The sequence below is a fragment of the Artemia franciscana genome, chromosome 5 (genome assembly GCF_032884065.1).
Source record: "Artemia franciscana chromosome 5, ASM3288406v1, whole genome shotgun sequence".
In the NCBI taxonomy this organism is placed as follows: domain Eukaryota; kingdom Metazoa; phylum Arthropoda; class Branchiopoda; order Anostraca; family Artemiidae; genus Artemia; species Artemia franciscana.
In genome coordinates this window covers 39,173,706-39,198,737 of record NC_088867.1, presented here as the reverse complement: position 1 = coordinate 39,198,737, position 25,032 = coordinate 39,173,706, and the positions used below count along the sequence as shown (strand labels likewise).

The window sequence follows — 25,032 nt, the reverse complement described above, 5'->3', positions numbered from 1 at the left end:
TTATTATGAAATGAAGATTTTTGCCTTCCAGTTGGCTTCTATGGTATAACGGACAAATTCCCTTGATAAACCTAAATTCAATTAAATACTTTTTGGCAGTATGCGTCTGCCAATACTTCGTTATTTAAAGTGTCATAATGTTTTTAGCCTTACACAGTTTGGATTCGGGTACGGGCACACAACTGACCAAGCCGTAATATATTTTATAAGCGTGATCATTTCTGCAGTAGATCAGGGATAAAAGGCTGCTATAATAATTTTAGATCGAGCAGAAGACTTCGACAATGCTAGTCATGAAATTCTTCTGCATAGGTGTCACTTTTTAAAATCAAAGAACGTGTACTACTATTTCTTTGTGAATTTCTTGAAAATCGTCTACAGTGTGCTCGTGTGAATGGATCAACCTCGTCAACCCTACCAGTCGCTTGTTTTGCTCCGAAGGGATTGGTGCTTGGACTCATATTATTTTAGAATTTTATTATGGATAAGTGGATCCAAGCAGAAAATCTGTGAATTGTTTTATGGGGATACAGATGTCACGGTTCCTATGTTTTCAGCCAACGCTTCGCTTTTGACTGTCACTTAATCTGAAGAAGAAACAAAACGTTACGGATCTGTGAAATACTTAGGAATATTCCTCAGTGAAAGCATATTTTGAACAGGTATCGTGGGTACTTTTACGGAACCTGGGTATCCTGAGAAACGTGAGACATAGCATACCGCACAATAAACTCAGATTATTGTATTTCTCAATGATTCAGTAAATGATGAAGTAAATATTTCTAAAATGAGGCAGTCAGTTTTTTTTATCAGTTCTATGCTCTTAGTTGTTAATAATTTTATTTTCCTGGTTTTCAAGGTTTTAAGAGGATTTTGATTTTCTTTCTAAAGTTAGCTATAAGAATACAAAAACATTAATCCTTCGTAACTTCCTTACGGGAAATACAACCTAAGACAGTTAAAGCAGTCTAAATGGCTGGGCGTATAAATTGTGAATAACCTAAAATATTCAATTTTTATCTAGGAATTTATTTACATAATAATTAGATACACAACTGAAAAAATACAAAACACAAAGGAATTTTCTAAAGCTAAACAGGTATGAATTTCTTATCATAAAAAAAAACAAGGATAGAACTGTTATTTCTCAACAGTTGTAAATATTTGTCAAATTGTTTCTTTTTTCATGTCTAAGAGGAATGGATCCTCAAAGCATGAGTTATTCTTATCGCATTAGAGACCCTCGTATGATTAGTAGCTCTAATGGAAATGGTGGAATGTTCTTGGGCGCTAATTACTGTAATATAATGCCTGGTAGTTTCGGAGGAATGTATCTACCAATGGATGCTGAAAGATCTGGATTAAGAGGTTCAGGTATTGGAATAAGAATGTCAGTGATGATGCTTCCAACTGGTGCCCCAACGGGCCATTTTGTAAGTACAACTTCTGAAACTTTTGACACTAGTATTGTATCATGAATTTAGCCAATAAAATCCTTTGTAAACTTTTCTGAACGATTGTAAATAAAAAATAACTTTCAATGCAAAACCCCAAGTATTCAAAAAAAGAATTAAGAAATTTTATATCTCCAATGGAAATTTTTTGGGAAAACTGTTGCCTACAAGTTTACATACGCCTTATGTTACTCTTCGCTATCGGTACCACAAGTGTTTGACTCTTCTCCCCCACCCCCTAAGCCAGTGCTCGAACCTTCGTCATTTGTAACTTAGTATTATAACCTAGTATTTCTAGTTATTTTGTTTCTTCTTTTTTAAGTATAATTTTCTCTTTTGAATTTATTCAGAATTTGTGTCCGTCTCAAAAGTAGTTGCTTCTAGCATCCAATAATGCATTCGAGGACGCCTTATCCGACTTGTGGGCTTAATGCTAAACCTATCCAAGGCTTGCTATCTGAAATACTATGAAAAACTTGGCGAATAACAACACTAATTACATTTACTCTACAGTAAGCAACTTACTTACAAATCGCTGAAGGATTGTTGATTCATAATTATTTCCCTTCTTTGTCCTGCATATAATTTTTACGTTTATTTTTTATTTTTGAAAGGATTGAATTATTATTGAAATATGAAGTAACTTATGCTGCATTTTCTTGGGTTATTGGATGTAACTTATCCAATAAATAATCCGGTTTATTCCAAGTAGTAAACCTTCTTATCTTCAACGTCATTTACGTCACGTGGAAAGCTAAGGATAAGCAATGGTGCTTGTCGAATACGTAATCTTGAATTTCTCGAATGAACCATAAGCTATTATTTTGTCAATTACGTAAGATGGTTAAACGCTTTCTTATTGCTTGTCGAGGTCTTGAAAAGAGTAGCATAAAACTTGTTGTTTCAAGCATTGTTTTTGTTATTGTTTTTCTGAAAAACGCTATTTTACCTTGTACAGCAACTTTCGTAATTTTAACAAAGTTGTGCTTCAGTATGCTGCTAGCAGTAAAAGAGGGAAAAAGAGGACACGTCAATGCTAGCCATGCAGAAAGTGATTTTTCTTGTGGTTTTAACCAGTGGTTTGTAAGTTTCAAATGGTGTACCTTTTGTCTCTATCCGAACCCACTTGTGAGGGGTTTAGGCCATTTTCCAGAATTCCCATAAATTTGATTTTGAAATTACATTTCTACCATTAAGACTTACTCCTGCATTAGCTACAAATGAATTTTTTTCTCAATATCCTGTTATTTTTAACGTGTTTTTTTATACTTTTATGTGTTTAATTCTTTTTTTTTGTATATGGTCTGTTCCTCGTTGTGCTCCCGCTACTACAATGGAATTGCAAACTTAATGGCCTTGTCTTTTATTAAATTAAATTTTAAAAGTTTTTTTTTAACTGAAAGTAAGGAGCGACATTAAAACTTAAAACGAAAGGAAATCACCCTGTATATGAAAGGGGCGGTTCCCTCCTTAACGCCTCGCGATTTGCGCTAAAGTTTGACTCTTTCTCTCAACTCTACTTTTTAAAACAGTAAAAACTTTAGCATAAAGAGTGGGGTGTTGAGGAGGGAACAGCTCTTTTATTATACGGGGTAATTTATGTTTGTTTTGAGTTTTAATGTCGCTAGTTAAAGAAATATTTTTTTTTAATTTAATTTCTGAACATTTTTGAGTTAATCCATGTTTTGATTTCAACTCTCTGCAGATGAATAATTACAACGAAATTTGCATATATTTTTTTGGCTAAATGGCTTTCTCGTAGTTTTGATCGAACGGCTTTGAGAAAAAGAGCGGGGGAGGAGGCCCAGTTGCCCTCAAATTTTTTGGTTACTTAAACAGGCAACTATAATTTCTGTTCCACTTAAAGTACCCCCTCCCCCTCCGGGGAAATTTCGAACAGACAACGCTATTCTTACTCCTGCATCAGCTACAAATAATTTTTTTTCTTCTCAATATCCTGTTGTTTTTAACGTGTTTTTTATACTTTTATGTGTTTAATTCCTTTTCTTTTATATGGTCTGTTCCTCGTTGTGCTCCCGCTACTACAATGGAATTGCAAGCTTAGTGGCCTTGTCTTTTATGAAATTAAATTTAAAAAAGTTTTTTTTTAAACTGAAAGTAAGGAGCGACATTAAAACTTAAAACGAAAAGAAATCACCCTGTATATGAAAGGGGTGGTTCCCTCCTCAACGCCTCGCTCTTTCCACTAAAGTTTGACTCTTTCTCTCAACTCTACTTATTAAAACAGTAAAAACCTTAGCATAAAGAGTGGGGTGTTGAGGAGGGAACAGCGCTTTTATGATACGGGGTAGTTTCTGTTCGTTTTATGTTTTAATGTCGCTAGTTAAAAAAACATTTTTTTTTAAATTTAATTTCTGAACATTTTTGAGTTAATCCATGTTTTGATTTCAACTCTCTGCAGATGAATAATTAAAACAAAATTTGCATATATTTTTTTGGCTAAATGGCTTTCTCGTAGTTTTGATCGAACGGTTTTGAGAAAAAGAGCGGGAGAGGAGGCCCAGTTGCCCTCAAATTTTTTGGTTACTTAAACAGGCAACTAGAATTTCTGTTCCACTTAAACTACCCCCCTCCCCCTCCAGGGATATTCCGAACAGACAACGCTATTCTAGCTGAAAATTCCACCCGAAAATATCCTTGCGGACGATTCCAGGGGAATTTTTCTTAGCGTGCTTTCATTTGAAAAAGGCTTTAATATCTGATTGACTTTAAAATCATACCGAAAATCCTTTCATCTGTGGAAAAGTTTTCTATTAAATAGCTTCACCCCCAACCTTAGTAGAAACTTAACAACAAAAAGGTTCCAATAGAAAAATTATCCGGTGGAAAACTCTCCTATGGAGAATTTCTCCCTTGAAAAATCCCCCCCCCCCCTATGGAGAGGTACTTTAGACAATTTCAACCCAGTAAAAATTTCCCCAAAGACAGCTGCACCTTCAAAGAGAAGCCAAACATTGTTAAAGGTTAAGGTGTCCCAGCCCCTCCCCCCACCCTCATTACACTTCCTATCCAAAAAGCCATGAAACATATATCAGCACCATTAGTAGAAACTGCAAAGTCCAATGCCGTATTTTACGCCCTGTTAAATATTTTAGTATATTTTGTTTTTAGCTTATTTTCTTATGTTCCTTTTTTTTTTTTTTTAATTTGGTGTTTGGAACTACTTTAATGAGGCAAGTGCATATTGAGGTGTTTCCATCAAGAACGGAATTCGCAAATTTCACGATCTTTCAGGCACATTTAGTTGTGTTGCAGTTACCAAATTCTAAAAGCCAGATCTCATTTTCACGGTCCTTGGAGAAAACTAACTTGGAGAAAAACTTGAAGAAAACTAAGACTTCGTGACCTCCAAATAAAGATTTCTAAATAAAAAATTGTCTATTTCTATGTTCTTGAATGAAACCCATCTATTTCCCTTTCATTGTTTTTGGTACGACAAGACAAAGCTTGTTGCGAATTTATTCCTTCTAGTTTTGACATTTTTTCTTCAGTTCACCATTGGGACTTTTTCATTTACAAACGGTCTCTAAACTCACAAATTTATCTATTTCTCCGACTTCGAACGAAATTTATCCATTGGTATTCACTGTGCTTGGTAGTGCAAGTCAAACCTTGCTACGAGTAATTTCTTCTCCTATCCTCTGTTTTTCTACGTAGTAGCATTGGGACTGAAAGACTAAATATTATCAAAATTAGTAAATTTATTTGTTTCTCTGGCAATCAGCGATTTTTTCTCAACAAGCGCTGGAAATCGTTGAAAAACATCAAATATATTGTTAATTATTTGTTCTTTCAGACTGAGAATTATTCTGCCGACAACCGAAACAGCCTTGAAGAAGAAAGTTTAAGTTCGAACGAAACGCGAAACGATCAAGAAGCGTCAACCAGCCCCACTGTTCATTTTCTTCCTTCATCGGTAATTTTCTGTATGAATCATTGCCATTAAGTCTTATTCCGCAATGTTTTCAGTTAAAAGAAACAAATCTTACTGTGTTTCCCTTATTCTCCTATAATTCTCGCTTAGTTTACCTGGCTTTGCTTTTTTGACTAATTTACACCCGTCCTTAATAAATAGCACCATTGGGCGTCCTTACTCGAATTACATGAGCTATGGGGGAAGGACGTTCCTCTGGGCATTATCAATAGTTCATTGATATATATGCTAAAAATTAGTAGTGGTGTCAATTCATGAAAATTTGGGGGGGCAAGTTTGTCGTTCTCATTTTAATATTCTGATAAAAATAACGTTTTTTAATGGAAATACCCCCAAGAAAGGTATTGGTCGAAATCTAAGGGGAATCACAAATCTAGGGGACATCCCCTGCTCACTTCCGCAATTGTCATCACTGAAAATGGATAGTTTAATTAATATTTAAGCCAACTTCAAGACTTTTATGTGACAGATTATTTAATTAACTGTTCCACATTCAGCATACTTAAATATATATATAAAAAAGAATAATAATCAAAATATAGTTTTATTTTTGTGTGTGTGAAAATGAGCTATCCCCAAAGTTAGTGCAAAACTGGCTAAGTCCCAATGTGGTCTAAAGATATTTAATTCAAAACTATAGATTTTCGGTGACATGGTGAAAAAAACAAATTAAGTTTTCACCTCAGTGGGAAGGCGAGTTAAGCCCAAGCCGTGGACTAACTCTTTACGTAAGATATGACGTAAAGATGAACTAGAACCTCACTTGGTGTGAAATTGAAAAATGTTGGAACCGGCACCAACTGTTCTCCAAATGCCAATTTTTTTTTACTGGCACTTAACATCTATCAGAAGCATGCATTGATTTTCAATCTGGAAAATTCAAGGTATGAATGAATCCCGTGATCCCTCCAACAGCCCCTCCTCCTTATGCCTCACCAGCCTTTCAACAGAGAAGAAGGCATGTTCTATCTTGTTCGAAATGGAATCATTAAAGACTTGTAACCTTTATGATTAGGGTACCAAAGTGTACCAATATAGTGATTTCAGGCCTAATAATCTAGAGGAGGAGCAATGCATCTTAATTGGAATGTAAAAATATAAAACGCACCGAAGTAATTTCGAAAAATAGGGGGGGACGGCTGCCCCTATGCCCAGGCCTGGAACCGCTACTCCTCATATTCCTTCAAGAGTAATTACTGAAGTAGATGTGGATGTAGTATAGATGTAAAAAGTAGAAAGGCCATGGCGGAGGATGTTTCTTCGTATTTGATAAAGTTAGGAAGATCTTATTATGTGGAATGATCACTTATCTGCATGTTTTTAAATCCACTTTGATTATCGGAGAGCAAATGCATTAAGAGCTTAAAATAATAATTCTAGTTTGCTTATTAAGTTTTCAATAAAATATTCCACCCGAGACTGTGAAATTACAAGATTTTTTTTTTGGTTAGGGCTAAAACTAGTCCTGTCAGAGCTCCTTGAAATCCAATATCTGGATAGCAGCTTGCAAATCGTGGTACCTTAGGAAGACCAATAAATAAAATACATAGTGTCTAAGCCTCTCCTTGTGCGCAAAGTAGAGAAAATTTGCATTATTTAAGCAAAATAAAGTGGTTAATCCTCATGACTAGGAAGGGGAGAGGGTATTGTAGGTCATCAGTCTCTAGTTTCCTTCCATTTATATTGCTAACTTTTGCTTAATTAGCGTAATGAATTCAGGGAGCAGCAGTATCGATAGAACATAAAATATGGAGATACCTATGTATATTACTTTATGGCTTTCTTGAGCACTAAAATTGGCAAACAATTATCCCTCATATAGTATTTACTGGTAATATCTTGCTAATTATACTACTTTATTGATTTTTGTCCGAGCCGAAAATACAATTTGGAAATTAGGGAGGGGGTTGTAGGGAATATTTTACACCCTCTAGATCTACTTGCCCCCAACGCTGCCTAGGTTTTGAAAAATACCTCTTTTTGCTATCCCCGCTGAAAAAAGATTTTCTTTGTCTATTTTCAAAGAAAATAAAAAAAAACACCACCCCTCCTTAGCTTCTGGAAAATAAATTTTGGATCCTCAACCTATATTTTCGTTAATTGACACCACTAACCGAAAATAACCTTGGCATTCCACATTTTAGACGAATCTTGGCGTTCACCTCTCCCCTGGCATTTACGCCCCTCCCCCAAGAAATCCCCTGAGTAAACCCCTCAGAATATACCCCCAGAAAAATACCCCCTCCCGAAAAATACCCCACTCAGAAAATATTCCCCCTCAGAAAATATCCCCGGAAAATGCGCACCCCTCCTCCCGAGGAAAATGCCTCCCTTGGAAAATATCTCCCTGAAAATACCCCCCCCCCCCGTGGAAAACACCCCACGGAAAATACTCCTCCTGCGGAAAATGCCCTCCGGTAAATACCCCCGTGGAAAATAAAGCTTTCCAAATTTGAGAATTTTCCAAATTGAATTTTTTTTCCATAGGAAGAAGGAGTTTTAGTACTTGTGTATTGCACGCCACTCACTCAAGTTTACACTGTGTAAAACTTTAGACTGGTTTTTGTTAGTTTCTTTCAGCCTAGCGCGACAAATACGACAGAATAACATAAGTGACAGAATAGATGGGAAATATATAATTTGGACTATATATTTTAACATAGGGGGGGGGGCTAAAGCATTTGGAAAGTTTAAAGTCAGAAAATAATTCTTACTTCATAATTAGCAATATAATTGTACATAACACATTTTGTATGCATAACCGCTATACTTTACCCCTCCCCCTAATATGCAAATATATAGCCCAAATTTGTTTCTAAAGCAATGAAGAAACTAACGAAAAAACCGTTTTGTTCCCGAGTTTTATGCATCGTAAACTTGAGTGGCGTATAATACTCAAGTACCGGTATTTTGCATAGAGAGAGAGCCGGATTTCCCAGTAATATCTAAAAATGATCCGAAACTAAATTTTAAAAACACGTTTTTTAATTGAAAGTGGGAAGAAACATAATCTGTTGCAAAGGAACATTAGGAAGCAAAACGAACAGAAATTATTACGTATATGAAAGGAGTCTCCACTTCCAATACACCTTGCTCTTTACGCTGAAGTTTTGACTTTTGTCCTAATTCTTTAAGAACGATTCTTAAATACAATGACCATTTAATTTGAACAATAAGTTCTAAAATTCTATAAAAAAAAATGTTAGCGTAAAGAGTAAGGTCTTGAGGAGGAGAAATCCCCTTTCATATACATAATAATTTCTGTTCGTTTTAAGGTTCGAGGTTGCTATTTGCTTTCAGCAAAGAAAACTAGTTTTATTTTAAATTTAATCTTAAAAAGAGGTGTCTTTTTTCATAAGTTCTTTTTATTTAATTACTTACAGATAGTATTTGTTAGTGGAAAACATACAGAACAAGTTTTTTTGAAGAAAAGTAAAGATTATCATTACGCCAAAAATGAGCAGAAATAAAGTCAAATAATCTTCAAAGTAAAAACTATGGAGTCTAATAGAAAAACAAAAAAAGTTATAAATATTTTTTTCCATGAAAAAGACCATGTCAATAAAAAATAAACAGAAATTAATATGTCAGCCCTACTCTAAAAGGTTATTTGTAACTAAATAACCAGAAAGGTCATTTATTTTAATTTCTGATTGTTTTGGGATTAATCCACCTGTTTATGGTGATTTGTACTAGCTTTACTACTTGGAAAATTATTTAAATTTACTTCTACTCATTTTTGGCTCAACGAGGCTCTTTACTATTCTTTGACAAAACTTTTTTTTGTGGAAAAAGTTTTTATATTTATTTCTTTTCATTTTTTATTGACATAGTCTTTTTCACAGAAAAAAAATTCTATCATATGTCTTTTTAAAATGTTTTCTTTTCTATAGAATCTAATTGTGTTGATTATGGGATAAAAATTATTTAATTTTTAAGTTTTTTCCTTAAATTTCAGTTTAAAGTTCAAAGTAACTTTAGTCATCGTTTTCTACGGCTAGAGGAGGAATGCTCTGAGAGACACATGAAGGAATGGTGGAGAGCCCGAAGCTCCTTAGAACGACGATTAATAACTCTTCTGTTATCTTGGATCTGTTGCACCAGCTTGGTTCTAATCCAAGGTTCTAATCATAGTGGCTTTAATTAATATATTTGACAACAAACCATGTATGGCATTTTGCAGCTGAAAAAGAAAATGAAAATGAGAGCCAGGGTGGGACGCAAAAATATTTTTTTAAACAATTTATTCTTCCATTGCATACATCCCTGTTTAATGGTCGTTTTTACTGATAGTCTAAATTCCTGTATAATCCTTTATGGGCTGAAATCCTAATTAATTATTAATCCAAATTTCTTTCTGAGGTCAAAAATTGTTGCCTGGTTAGGACTTATGTGTTTTGCCCATTCTTTTTTTGCCAGGACAATCAGGTACTGATTCACTGGTCTGAGGTCATTACGATTCTACAATCTAGTAACTCTAGTAACTCTTTTTCTACAATTAGCCATGACTTACTCCCCCCAGTCCCCACGGTAGGGATTCCAAGTTACTAACTTTGACCTGTGTTTACGTATCGCAATTGTTACTGAAAAGTGTATAGACGTCTTCAGGGGAATTTTTTTGGTTGGGGGGACAGTTGAGGGGAAGGGGGTACGTGGGAGGATCTTTCAATGGAGGAACTTCTCATGGAGAAAGAGACTGTCAATGAAGGGGTGCAGGATTTTCTAGCATTGTTTAAAAAAATTTTGGAAAATAGATATTGAAAGTTTTTTAATACTGAAAGTGAGGAGCAGCATTAAAACTTAAAACGAACAGAAATGATTACACATATGAGGGGTCTACCTCCTTGTAATACCTTGCTCTTTACGCTAAAGTATTTTTAGTAATTTCAACTATTTATTTTACTGCCTTTGTGATTCTGGGGTCATTCTTAAGGAATTGGGACAAAATTTAAGCTTTCGTGTAAAGAGCGATGTATCGACGAGGGGTGAGCCCCCTCATATACGCAACAAAAACATACGAATATAGAAGTTCGCTACGTAATTTAATTCGTAAGTTTCGAATATTTTTTACTTATGAAACCGTTCGTAAAAAATTAAAAGTTATAGTTACCTTTTTAAGTAATCAAAAAATGGAGGGCAACTAGACCTCCTCCCTCGCTCCTTTTTTCTCAAAATCTTCCGATTAAAACTATGAGAAAGCCATTTAGCAAAAGAATAATAAATATGCAAATTTCGTTGTAATTGTTTATGTTCGGAGAGCCAAGATCAAAATGTATTTATTTAAAAACGTCCAGAAATTAAACAAAAAACAAGCTTTTTTAAATGAATGTAAGGAGCGACATTAAACTTTAAAACGAATAGAAATTACTCCGTATATGAAAGGGGCTTTTTCTCCTCAACGCCCCGCTCTTTACGCTAAAGTTTTTTACTGTTTTAAAAAGTAGAGATAAGAGAAAGAGTCGAACTTTAGCGAAAAGAGCGAGGCGTTAAAGAAGAAAAAGTCCCTTTCATATACGGAGTAATTTCTGTCCGTTTTAAGTTTTAATGTCGCTCCAGACTTTCATTAATTTGATATTAATAATAATATCAAACTGAACTTCCTCACCGGACTTTGGGTGCAAATTCTTGCCCGGAGAAGGCTGAGAAACGTTAAAAGCACACAATTGATTAATCTACTGTTCAAAGCCCTTAATCGGAGGTTTATTGTCTCCTATCACGGTTGAACCACATCACTGTTATCTATTGAGGGTTGAACCATGACCCATACTATCTTAACTTTAAAATCTGTGTTTCAAAAATGACTTCTAAGAAAATGAGAACCAGCAAAAGCAAACTTTTTCCAGGTCAGCTCATCTGGTAAATAATTCCAGACGGACCCTTTTGGAAAAAATTATCCTGACACTTTTGTCCATTAGTAATTTCTCACTACTATTCCCTTCCGCCTTTTCCCCCACATCTTGCTGAATTTCACACTATCCATTTTTGGCCTTATAAGGAGCGGCGAGGGGATTTAAGGGCAGTCTAGATACCAGGTTATACACTTATGAGATGACACTTTTGAGTGCGGGAGGGGTATCAGTAATTCGATTTTGAGTTAAATATAATCCCTTTTCATGGGGGAGGATTCTACCAAGGGAAGTGTCTGTATGCATAACTTAACTTCAGAGAATAATGATAGTAAGGAAAAGTACAAATTAATACGTATGAAGGCTATTTGAAGCTATACCACCAAAGCCTTGTCTTTGTGACATAATATATGCTCATTCCGAAATAAAATCCCAGTTAAAGCCCTGTCCGAGTTATAATTCTTAGGTGCCTTCCTTTAAGAAACTTCAACCAACAGGTACATAAGTATCCACTGTATTAGTCAGGAATTGAAACAAAACATCATATAGGGAAGGGTCAAACTCCAATCGAGTCAAGTTCTTTGTATTTCGCTTACTGTTCTCGAGAATTACTTTGAATTTTTTTTTTTTTTTTTTTTTGTCCTTTTAAAACCTTCTTGTGCCAATTCATCAAACATTGTGTTTCAGCAGTCGCTCTCAAACAGTTAGGACAAAAATTCTAAATATTGCATAAAGTATGAGGGGCTGAGGAGGGGACAACCCACTTATATGTGGACAAATTTAGTAATTAGTAATGGTATACTTTGACAATGGTCAAAGTTTGTAACTTGCGGCCCCTCCCTAGGGGACTCTGGGGAATTAATTCACCCCCAAAGACATAGTTATTAGGTTCTCGACTAATTTAAACAGAATGGCTATCTAAAAATTATGATCTGAAATTTTATCTAAAAATTTTAGTTGGCATGAACCCTCTCGCAACATTCTAGGATTACTGGGTCGATACGATCACTACGTATGAAAACAAAAAAAGGAAATAATAAATGAAAAGAGAAAAAAAAAGGTGAAAACTAACAAACAAACATGCATACACACAACTCGTTTTTATATAGATGATAGACAATACAAATTAACTGCGTAAAACTTGCGAATATACAACTTTCTTCGCTGTCCAATTGTCACTGCATATAAATAGATTGTCAGGTTTACCGACCCTCGAACATGCAACATACAATTGTCCAGGGGAAAAACAATCAGTATTAAGATCTATACCACATTTTTCTAATGATTGACCTTGAGCTTTGTTAATGGTGATTGCAAATGCTAATCGAATTGGGAATTGCAATCTTTTAAATTGAAAAGGCAGATCTGTTGGAATCATGGGAATGCGAGGAATAAGAACAGCCTCACCCTCAAAAGGCCCTGTCAAGATTGTGGCCTCTATTAGGTTTTCCATTGTTTTTTTTACGGCAAGTCGCGTGCCATTGCAAAGCTTTGGTGGGTTGATATTTCTTAAAAGTATTATTGGTACGCCTATTTTTAGTTGTAGCACGTGTGGTGGAAACCCTGAAAGATCTATGGAATTTAAAAATTCAGATGGATAATTAACCGCTTCATTTGGTTCCAAAACTGTGTCGACTGACTTGTAAAGGACTGCCTGGTCTCGAATCTTGGTCAAAACAATATTGTTGATTTCGTGGACGTCAATATTTTTGGTTGCGAGAATCGCTCTTTCACTTAGCCATTTATTACTTTTATAATTTTTTAGAATATTCGGAAATACTTTTTCAATCAATTCATTTTTGGACGTCACTAAATTACAGAAATCAGCAGGTAGTTGTATACGTCCTGAAATTGAGTCTACTGGGAGCTTTCCGTTTCCAGTTGCCAGCAATTGATCTGAAAATGTTTGACCAGAGTCATCGTTTTGCAATCGGACACGCATATTTGTAGTTAATTTTAATATTTTTACGTGTGGCCATAAATTAGAATTTTTCAGGCAAGCATTCATTTCGTCTACAGGAGTTGATCTAGGTATTATAGGTAATGTTTGCCTGAAATCTCCCGCAAGCAATATTAATGTGCTGCCAAAGGGTTTCGACTTCCCTCTCAAATCTTTCAAGCATTGATCCAGAGCCTCGAGCGATTTTTTGTGTGCCATTGTGCACTCATCCCAAATAATAAGTTTGCATTGCTGCAATACTTTACCCATCCCAGATGATTTGGAAATATTGCACGTGGGAGTTTCAGTAGAATGCAAATTCAGAGGCAATTCCAAAGCGGAATGAGCAGTTCTTCCACCAGGCAGCAATGTTGCGGCTATTTCGGACGACGCAATTGCCAATGCTATATCATTTTTTGATCGAATTGATGCCAGAATCAGTTTTATCACAAACGTTTTACCAGTACCTCCTGGCGCATCCAAAAAGAAAATTTCTCCAACGTTGTTATCGACACAATGCATTATCGTATCATAAATGTCTTTTTGTTCCGACGTTAACTTGGAAATGTTATTTTGTACATACGACAATAGATCACTCGTACTGTAACTGTTCACGATCCAATTCTACACATGTCGAAACAGCAGCGATACGGTTAGGTGAAGGCATTCCCAAATCCTGAAGTGGTTTGTTTGCCATACGTACGCACAAATCTTCTATAATAACTAAAGTGTAGTTATAAATTTTTGATGTAAAATCAAAAGTCATATCTGACGTCTCTAACTGTTTTCGATGGAGTATATCTTCGGACATTTTTGACTTATATTTTTCCCATAACTCTGTAGGAGCTGATGGAGAGCAAGTTGTTAAAATGATGCCAAACAATGCACGAATTTGACTTGGGGTTGACGTTTCGCACGCGTCATTGATGCAGTTATTCCAGTGTTGGTTATTCTCCAATAAATTCAGAGCTTGGCATGCACTACGGTAAGTGTCATGTATAGTACCGTTTACAGTTCTCAAATACTCAAAGGATGTCGGACCGGGTACATTCACCAAAAGCAGGCGTAGAAAGAAGCATTCATGTTGATTGGGGTGAACGGTGTAGAGTCTTCCTATCGTGGTATCTTTGAAGATGGTAGGTTGGCCGTCGACTGACTTACCCTGTTTTCGACGTTCAAATACTTTATTTTTAGTATTCCACGTGTAATACGAAGGCACTTCAGTATACAGCAGTTTTTTTGCAAAAGAATCATTTTTGCAAAGCGAAAAAAAGGCTGTTAATGTTGTATCCGGTGGATTCAGGGCTCTTTGTTGCACGTTGGTTTCCGTGAAATAAACACGTTGACCATTCTGTAAATTTACCGCTAAGTGAACAACAGCTGGACTACGTTCATGTATCGGAAATGAAAGAATTCGCCAAACAGCTTCATTGCTGCTTATGTATCTTCAAGCCTGATATTGTACGATTTTGTCGAAATCTTTGATTTCGGGCTGCAAGCAAAAAACTGCCATGTCACTGCCTTTGTTGACGTATTTACATATGTATTTGATTGCCTTTACGGAGTTACAGTATTCAACGTTTATGTGTGCATTAAATGTTTTTGATAATAATGGGGAATATGGAACAACCCACTGGTTATCTACTTCGATGGTGGTACCGTTACGCTTTTTTATTATTGCTGTTTTACCGCCATCTTCAGTAGATCTTCTTCTATATTGTGGGTAACCATCATTGCCAGTAATTGTGTTTGATACTAAAAGTCGAGGATATTGATTGTGCACCTTCCTTTGGCCATGCATGGTGAATTTTCGTTCAGTGCACCGCAAGGTCCATGTATCATATTTTTTACAATAATATCATGTAACCCCTTATCGACATTTTTATCAGGTATTTCAGCGGAAATCACATCATCAATTTCGTTCGAAGTAATTTTTTTATGTAGCCAGATTAGTATATGTGCGTGTGGCAAACCTCGTTTTTGCCATTCCACTGAGTACATCCAGCATCGCACTGACCCAAACAGTTCAAGTTTTACTATGTAGTTTATCAGTGATTTCAACTTTTGCCGGAAGACACGGGCCGTAATGTCATGCCTATGAACCGCCGATTGTCCTTGAAGTAAAAGCTGCAGTATCTCGTCCCAAGATTGATTACATGTAATTGTAATAAATAAATCTGGACGACCATAGAGACGAACATACGCAATAGCATCTTGAGCATATTCATGCATATGACGGGGACTGCCAGCATATGACGAAGGTAAAATTGTTAATCTTCCAACGTTTGTGGTATTACCGTCATTTATAACTGCATCTCGCAAATGAATGTATTGTTCAGAGCGGAGCTTGGTCTGATTCAGGCGGATATATAGCAAACGTTCTGATTCAATTTTAGCATACATATCAACGACAAATTGATGAAACAATTCACGGCATTTTAAAATATAATTTTCTTCATCCTGCCGAATCATTAGTCTATAGGAATAATAATGTATTGCACTGCATTTCTTATTCATTTCTTTGCTAGTGGCTGGATTCATCAATTTAATATTAAAGTGATAGCCGTCGGCTCCATCCCAAAAAATGATAGGATATTGTAGGGCATCGTAGCATCGATGAGTTTAAGCATTTCTTAACAACTGAGCGTTTCGCTTATGAAGAATAATATCTCGAGGTAAAAACTGATCACGGACCATAGCGATTGCCACTTTTTCGATAGTTGGAGCATTGTATCTACGCACATGTTGGCCAGGAGGCGTTTTGTCAGCGGAAATAACAATTTTATGCGTATCAGTAGGCATCAAATCGATGGCTGTTTTGAACAGACGCACTAAATTATTATTTTCGTGGAAAATATGTTGCAATTGGGAAACGATTGTCCTTTCAACGTTGGGAGAAATTTTGCAACGTGCATTCAATTCAGAATTTCTATCACTGATGAAGTACAATTGTAAAAATTTATGATTCTCGCCTGAGAATGGTAGAAGGGACCCTGCTCTATGATAAATTTGCCCTTTTACTTTGAAAGTAGACATAAATTGATCTGGATTTTCGATTTGGGCTCCAAACGACGTCATTTGGAAACATGAGTTGTATGTTCTGATTTGTGACAAAAAACGCTTAGATTCTGACGTAGTTCCAGTAAGGAAAGTCTTCAATGGCTCTGGTGGTGCAGCCAATAGAGGAAGTTTAAATTTTCCTGAGGCGCAACACATTCCCATTTTTTTCACCATTGAATTTCAAGGCCTTGCAATAGGGACAAATTTTTAGACATTGTCCCGATTTGAACACATCTACTCAAGCTATAATCATCGACTGGGCTGTACCTGAATGCCAGGCAATAACTTTCAGGTTGCTCTGATTCCTCGGCACGCTTTCTTTTTTTACTTTCTCTATCAGCAGCAAGCCTGATTTCTTGCTGTTCTTGTGATTCCTCGGCACGCTTTCTTTTCTTACTTTCTCTATCAGCAGCAAGCCTGATTTCCTGCTGTTCTTGTAATTCCTCGGCACGCCTTCTTTTTTCACTTTCTCTTTTAGCAGCAAGTCTGCTTTCGTGTTGCTCTGGTAGTTCCTCGGCACGCTTTCTGTTCTTTCTTTCTCTATCAGCCTCAAGCCTGTTTCCTTGCTGTTCTTTTGATTCCTCGTCACGCTTTCTTTTCTGACTTTCTCTATCAGCAGCAAGTTTTTTGGCATAGACTCTTAGAGCTTCTTCATCGGCTTTTGCCATTGTAAGTTCATCAGTCATATTAAACTTAAACATTAATAGATTTCTACGTGAACATATATGTCTTAAATATCTTTAATGACGTCACCGTCATAGCAAAAATGACGACAACTAACTTCATGACGTCAGTCGACACAGAAACATGACGTCACTTGACAGACAGACACACACACAGACAACTTATTTTTATATATATATAGATATATATATATATATTATATATTATATATATATATATATATATATATATATATATATATATATATATATATATATATATATATATATATATAGCCATATATATATATATATATATATATATATATATATATATATATATATATATATATATATATATATATATATATATAGCCATATTATATATATTATATATATATATATATATATATATATATATATATATATATATATATATGTGTGTTTTTAACTACGTAAAACTCTGTGAATATAAATAGATTGTCAGGTTTACCGACTCTTAAACTTGCAATATATAATTGTCCATGGGAAAAACAATCCGTATTCAGATCTATACCTCATTATTCTAATGATTGCCCTTGAGTTTTGTTGATGGTGGTTGCTAATCGAACATTCCCTGTGTCCCCGTCGTCATTTATATATCCCCCTGTGCCCCCCAGCGTCCCCGTTGTAGTTGTGTCCCTCTGTCACGGTCGTCATTTATATTCCCTGTGTCCCGGTCGAAATTTGTGTCCCGGTGTCCCAGTCTGTTATTTTTCTTTGAGTGTCCCGGTCTTCATTTATATTCCCTGTTTCCCGGTGTCGGGGTTGTCATTTGTTTCCCAGTGTCCCGGTCTGTAATTTCTCTTTGAGTTTTCCGGTCGGCATTTATATTCCCTGTGTCCCGGTCGTCAATTGTGTCCCGGTGTCCCGGTCTGTAATTTCTCTTTGAGTGTCCTGGTCGTCATTTATATTCTCTGTGTATCCATTAAAAGCTGTACTTTATCCCGGAAAGGGGGGACAAACGCCCTAATATTAAGGATAATTCTATTTTGTTGTGGAAAGCAAACTCTCTTTACAAAAAAAAAATAAATAACAGCACAATTGCTAATTACTTGAAAAAGGGTAAAAAGTTAGACAGAAAATGGGTTAATAATTGGGCTTGAATTGACCGGATAATTGCATGCTGTAAAATCCCCCAAAAAGGGCTTCACGCATGCATCTACATTCTTAATAAATGTCCTACTTTTGCCAGAAATCCCAAGAAACCTTCGGGAAACGAAACATTTCACAATTTTTTTAGGGGGGCCGAAGTCCCCCCTACGTACTTGTCAGTGTCAGTGGTATGTAGTTTTTAAGTTACAAATTTACATTAATATAATTTTGAAAGGTGAGAATGACAAATAAAAGAAAGAGCAACAAAGAAATTGTTGTTCTCTATTTTTGTTCTATTCATTAAAATAATTTAATATTTAAATCCTAAATACGTTAGAATACTTAAGTATTAAATTATTTAAGATACGTTATACTCGTCTATACTCGTCTATACTCGCCTTTATGTTAATAAATTGCCAAATTCCTTTAGTTTTTCTTTGCAAGACGATCTCATTATTACTTATTTCTGGTGAAAACTAAAAATTCCCTCGGCTTTTTCAAAATAATCTAAGCAATGATTAACAACGACTCCCAATTGATCTGCAAATATAATTTTTGGAGAAAAAAATAACTCTGAATTTTTCAGGCCCAATTAGTTTTTACGGGAGGAATATTATGGCCCTTAGACTGTAATGCCCTTTCTAAATATGGCCCTTGGGTCTTCTAGTAAAATTTATGTTAGTATTAAGGCAGAAAAAAAGAACCAAAATTAGAGTTAAAAATTTTTAAACAGTATAATTTATCATTTTTTTATATATAAAAATATGAAAAATTATTTTTATAAGTTAGTTTGAAAATTAAGACTAAGAATGTCTTATGAAACAGCCGTCACACGAAGTTTCTCAAGCAGAATGTGAATCATTTCCATTAGTTCTCTCAGGAATAGAAACTCGTTTTAAGCGGTTTTTTTTTCATATTCCTCCGGGAACGTTTTAAATTGCAAATCATTTTAAAAAGCTTGTGAATAATACAAACAAATGATTTATACATACATTATTGGAAAATAGAGAGAAACATCACAGAACCTTAAAGATTATGGAGGTCGCATGTTATTGAACCCCTGAGATATTGGAGATAAGCATCAGATCAATATGGGCCTCCTAACCTCCGTTCATTTAAAAGAATGTGTTTAAACTGAGCTTGCAGAATCGATGTGTAGAAAGTGATTGCTCCGGATTTATTATAGAGGTATTTTTAGTGAGAAATAACAGGTCTTGCTCATGACCTTCCATGAGGGAGAAGGTGAAAACTTAGGTTTAAATATTTTTCTGATCATGAGAGAAACTAAAATTTTTATCTAAAAAAGTAATTCTCAACAATTGTTAACTCAGGTATAACATTTTGCAACCTGGACATATTTTAAATCTACCCACACCCAAAACGGGGCATAGGTTCTTCTTTTAGTTATTCCAAAATTATGAAGTTTGTAGGGTAGTACCATATTTTTGCCAGTGTTGCCAAGCTTAACTGTAAAAATAGCTAATTAAAATTAATTAGATAAATTTAACAAAGATTTGTGTCCGTAAAATGTAAATACTAATAATTTTCCTAACGACAAATACGCCTTCAAAAGAAAGCCATTCCTTTTTAAATTTCGGATTTTTCTCTTACATGCCTTTTTTTCGTTCTTTTTCGCTTTTTTTTTTATTTTGCTCTACCATTAATACCAGTGGCGACGCTTTTAAGTGTTTTTTAATAAAATTGAATTTACAATTATTTTCTAAATATTTGATAATAGTTGCATAAGTTTCTGCTTAATCAAGCAGAAAATTCGGATTTTATTTCCACTGCCTAAACTTTGTCGTTAATATCAACTTCAATTGAAGCTGGCTTTCAATATTGTCTAATCAAAACTCTGTTGTGTATACAAAATGAAAGGACTTTCTTTTTTAAAATCAACTATGCATCTGTTACTTTAATCAACGTAATAATATTGTGTTTTCTTGAATCTTAATTTTTTTTCAAATTGTTTTTTGAGAGAAAAAGAACCTGATTAGCTGACTGGACGGCAGTTTTTGCATTCTTTCACTTTCCAAACAGATATGGACACAGACAGAATTTTTGCAGAACACTTGACTTACGGCTCGTTAGGCTGATTGAAAGGCAGTTTTTACATTCTTTCACTTCACTTTATGAAATAGAAACGGAGTCGGACGAAATTTTCAAAAAACATATGACTAATGGCTCTTTAGGGTGATTGGACGGCAGGTTTTGTGTTCTTTCACTTTACTTCAATTTCGAAACAGAAACGGAGATGACTGAATTTAGCAGAACGTGTAACTTACGACACTTTAGGCTGATTCAACAGCAGTTTCTACATTCTTTCACTTCACTTTACCAAACAGAAATTGAGTCGGACAGAATTTTCAAAAAACATTTGGCTAATGGCTCTATAGGCTGATTGGACGGCAGTTTTCGCATTCTTTCACTTTACTTAAATTTCCAAACAGAAATGGAGACGGACAGAACATGTGACTAAGGGGTCTATAGGCTGATTGGACGGCAGTTTTGGAATTCTTTCACTTTACTTCAGTTTACAAACAGAAACGGAGACAGACAGAATTTTTCTAGAACTTTTGACTTACGGGTCTTTAGGCTGATTCCACAGCAGTTTCTACATTCAAGAGAGACTGCATTTTTTGCAGAACTCTTGACTTACGGTTCGTTAGGCTAATTGAACGGCAGTTTTTGCATCCTTTCACTTTACTTCACTTTACCAAACAGAAAAAGAGACAGACAGAAATTTTGCAGAACGTCTGGCTTACAGCTCTTTAGGCTGATTCAACAGCACATTCGAGAGAGACTGAATTTTTGCAAAATTCGTGACTTGCGGCTCGTTAGGCTGATTGAACGGCAGTTTTTGCATTCTTTCACTTTACTTCACCTAGCAAACAGAAACAGAGATAAACAATAGTTTTTGCAGAACATATGACTTACGGCGGGTTTGGCTGTTTGGACGGCTGTTTTTGCATCTGATTTTTTGACGAATTTTTGAAGAACACGTGACTTACGGCTCTTTAGGCTGATTGAGCGGCAATTTCTATATTCTTTCACTAAACTTAACCAAACAAAAACAGATTCAGACGGAATTGTTGCAGAATCAGCGACTAATTGCTCTTCAGGCTGATTGGACGGCAGTTTTTGTATTCTTTCACTTTTTTTTTCACTTTCCAAACAGAAAAAGAGGCAGATAGAATTTTTGCAGAATACGTGACTTACAGGTCTTTAGGCTGATTGAACTGCAGTTTCTACATTCTTTCACTTCGCTTTACCAAACAGAAACGGAATCGGATGGAATTTTCTAAAAACATATGACTAATGGCTCGTTAGGCTGATTAGACGGCAATTTTTGCATTCTTTTACTTTCCCAACAGAATTGAAGACAGACAGAATTTTTGCAGAGCGCATGACTTACGGCTTGTTAGGTTGATTGAACGGCAGTTTTTTCGCTTTACTTTCGCTTCACTTTCCAAACAGAAACAGAAAGAATTTTTCCAGAATACGTGACTTACGGCTCTTTAGGCTGTTTGAGCGGTAGTTTCTATATTCTTTCACTTCAATTAACAAAACGGAAACGGAGTCGAACCGAATTTTCGTAGAACAGGTGACGTAGAACAGAAACGGAGTCAGTTGGAAAATTTGCAGATCAGGTGACTTACGGCTCGTTAGGTTGATTGAACGGGAGTGTCTACATTCTTTCGCTTTTCTTTCAGAACAGAAACGGAGACAGAATTACTTTTTCCAAAATACATGACTTACGGCTCTTTAGGCTGTTTGAGCAGTAGTTTCTATATTCTTTCACTTCAATTAACCAAACGGAAACGGAGTCGAACGGAATTTTCGCAAAACAGGTGACTTACGGCTCGTTAGTTTGATCGAACGGCAGTCTTCATTTTTTCGCTTCGCTTTCCAAAGATAAACAGAGAAAGAAAGAATTTTTGCAGAATACGTGACTTACGGCTCTTTAGGCTGATTGAGCGGCAGTTTCTATATTCTTTCACTTCACTGTACCAAACAGAAACGGAGTCGGACGCAATATTCGCAGAACACTCGACTTACGGCTTGTTAGGTTGATTGAACGGCAGTTTCTTCTTTCGTAGCTTCGCTTCCCAAAGAGAAACGCCGAAAGAAAGGATTTTTGCCGAATGCTTGACTTATGGCTCTTTAGGCTGATTGAGCGGCAGTTTCTATATTCTTTCACTTCACTGTACCAAACAGAAACGGAGTCGGACGCAATATTCGCAGAACACTCGACTTACGGCTTGTTAGGTTGATTGAACGGCAGTTTCTTCTTTCGTAGCTTCGCTTCCCAAAGAGAAACGCCGAAAGAAAGGATTTTTGCCGAATGCTTGACTTATGGCTCTTTAGGCTGATTGAACAGCAGTTTTTATATTGTTTCACGTCACTTTACCAAACAGAAATGGAGTCAGTTGGAATATTTGCAGATCAGGTGACTTACGGCTCGTTAGGTTGATTGAACGGGAGTTTCTACATTCTTTCGCTTTTCTTTCAGAACAGAAACGGAGACAGAATTTTTTTTCCAAAATACGTGACTTACGGCTCTTTAGGCTGATTGAACTGCAGTTTTTATATTCTTTCACTTTCCAAACACAAACGGAGACTGACATAATTTTGCAAAATACTAGACTTGCAGCTCTTTTGGCTGATTAAACGGTAGTTTTAAATATTTTTGCTTCATCTTAAACAGAAACGGCGTCGGATGGAATTTTTGCAGAAGATGTGACTAATGGCTTGTTAGGATGATTAAACAGCAGTTTCTAAATTATTTCGCTTCACTTTCCAAACGGGAACGGATTCGGACGGAATTTTCGAAGACCATGTGACTAATGTCTCTTTAGGCTAATTGGACGGCAGTTTTTGCATTCTTTCACTTTACTTCACTTTCCAAACAGAAATACAGATGTAAAGAACATATGACTAAGGGCTCGTTAGGCTAATTCGACGGCAGTTTCTACACTCTTTCACTTCATTTTACCAAACAGAAACAGATTCAGACAAAATTTCCACGGAACATGTGACTAATGGCCTTATACCTATTTGAATCTGGTCGAAGGTATGGTCCCAATTTAGTTCTAAAGTCAAACGTTTGCCAAATAGCCTATCCAAAAGACCATGGTGCGTTGAAGCACTGCTCATTAAAAGGGAAAATATTCAAACAATTAAAAAAGACTGGAGTGACATTAAAATTTAAAATGCACATGAATTATTCCGTATATGAAAGGGGCTGTCCCCTCCTCAACGCTCCGCTCTTTACGCAAAATTTTTTTATTGTTTTAAAAAGTAAAGTTGTGACAAACTTGTTTTTTGTACATTTTTAAATATCGCTGCAAAATCCAGTGCCCCTTTCATGGAAATTTTCTTCCCGATGATAAAATCATCCATGGAAAGATCCTGCCTGGTAATTTAAAGGATTAAAATGAAAACTTGAAGCTAATAGTAAATTTTAAACTTTTTATTTATTATTATTGATATATTTATGATGTTTTTTAATTATTATAATTTTGTTTGGTATTATGGCAGAGTTGTTGGCAGGAGGGGGGCTAGCCTGTTTTAATCACGTTCATATTATTTGGAAGATGAAGGTGTTATGGGTTGGTTTCTCGCATCACGTCGTCCTAATGTTATTAGTGAATCATAGGCTACTGAATATTTTACTTTTCGTTTTATTTCTCCTTTCTTCCCTGTTTTCCTCGTCATGGAGCCTTTTTTCGAGGGGAGGGGGAGTCAACATGATTTTTCAAGTATTTTGTGACAATTCATTGTTGAATAGATGAGCTCTGAACTCGAGGTAGCTGGCCAATAAAAAAGTTGGGCTACCAGTCAACTAGTCATATGCTACCAGTTAACTTCCTTCTTTACCTTGGTCAGCTCTATATGGACTAAATGATTATTATCTGGATTCAATTGAACTCTAATACTGCTCTAATACCATTTCTACAAATTAGGTATCGGCAGTTAAGAACACAATCAAGACTTAGGAAAATAATTTTTGACAAGTTTCTGATGGACAGAGCTGAAAAAGAGAGGAAGAGTGAGGACTTCAGAGCTCTTCTTGAAGAGGCCAGCCTTGCTGCAAGGTAATTTTTGTTTTCTTTTTTTGGTCTGCAGATTAAAAAATTGCATATCAATCTAAGGCGAGTAATTATGTCTACTATGTCTACGTAGAAATAAATTGAAAACCACACCACTTTTGCATTATACAAATTTCTACTTGTTGTGTATTGATCGTAATGAATATGTTTTATTTATTAAATAGTTGTTTTTTTTTTTTCAAATTTCTGCTAGTAAAACATGTTGCAAGGTAAAGAAAAGTTGGTGTTGCTAAAATTAAATTCAAATAAAATTAATTATTGAAATACTTAAACCTTGGAACCAATTTAGCTCAGGTAATTTGGCAAACGGTTTTAGCACTAAATCTACGGTTTTGGCGAAAAATCAATGGTAATTGATTGTCAGTTTGGCAAATGTAAGATGGTGCTGGATTTTGGACGAAAAAACCAGCACCATTTTACATTTGACTTTTCTTGGCATTTTTTTTTTTTTTTTTTTTTCAGTTTAATAATACAATGAAGTTAATGTACTTGGCAAAACCTAGTGTAGTAAGAAGTGTCATATCTCAGTTTCAGACATCATATAGGAAGTTTGGAAAAAGATGCCAAAACACCACACGCTAAATGGTGTTGGTGGCTTTTCTTAGCACTAGCACAAATCTCCACTCTTTTAAGTTACCCCATACTCTGTGGACCAGACCAACTTACATCTAGTTGAAACCTCTCAACAAAAATTCATGTACTGCACAGGCGGTGGTTTATATTCAGTTAAATAAAATTTATAGTATTCCTTAATGACAATCTTAAGATTTTTGCAATCTTTTAGATCAGTCAGTAAATGGTTCACTGATGATAGCTAATTTTAGGAAATTAAAATCCGATGACAACATTGTTTCTTTCTTTTTTTAAAT

General features: G+C 35.5%; 1 protein-coding gene across 1 annotated transcript; it reads left to right on the top strand.

Moving 5' to 3' along the window:
• Positions 1-249: 249 nt before the first annotated feature.
• On the top strand, positions 250-24,144 carry LOC136027387 (uncharacterized). Its single transcript, XM_065704578.1, has 3 exons — positions 250-1,433; positions 5,272-5,391; positions 24,017-24,144. The coding sequence occupies exons 1-3, from the start codon at positions 1,200-1,202 to the stop codon at positions 24,047-24,049; spliced, it is 387 nt and encodes a 128-aa protein (XP_065560650.1). The 5' UTR covers positions 250-1,199; the 3' UTR covers positions 24,050-24,144.
• The last annotated feature ends 888 nt before the right edge of the window (positions 24,145-25,032 follow it).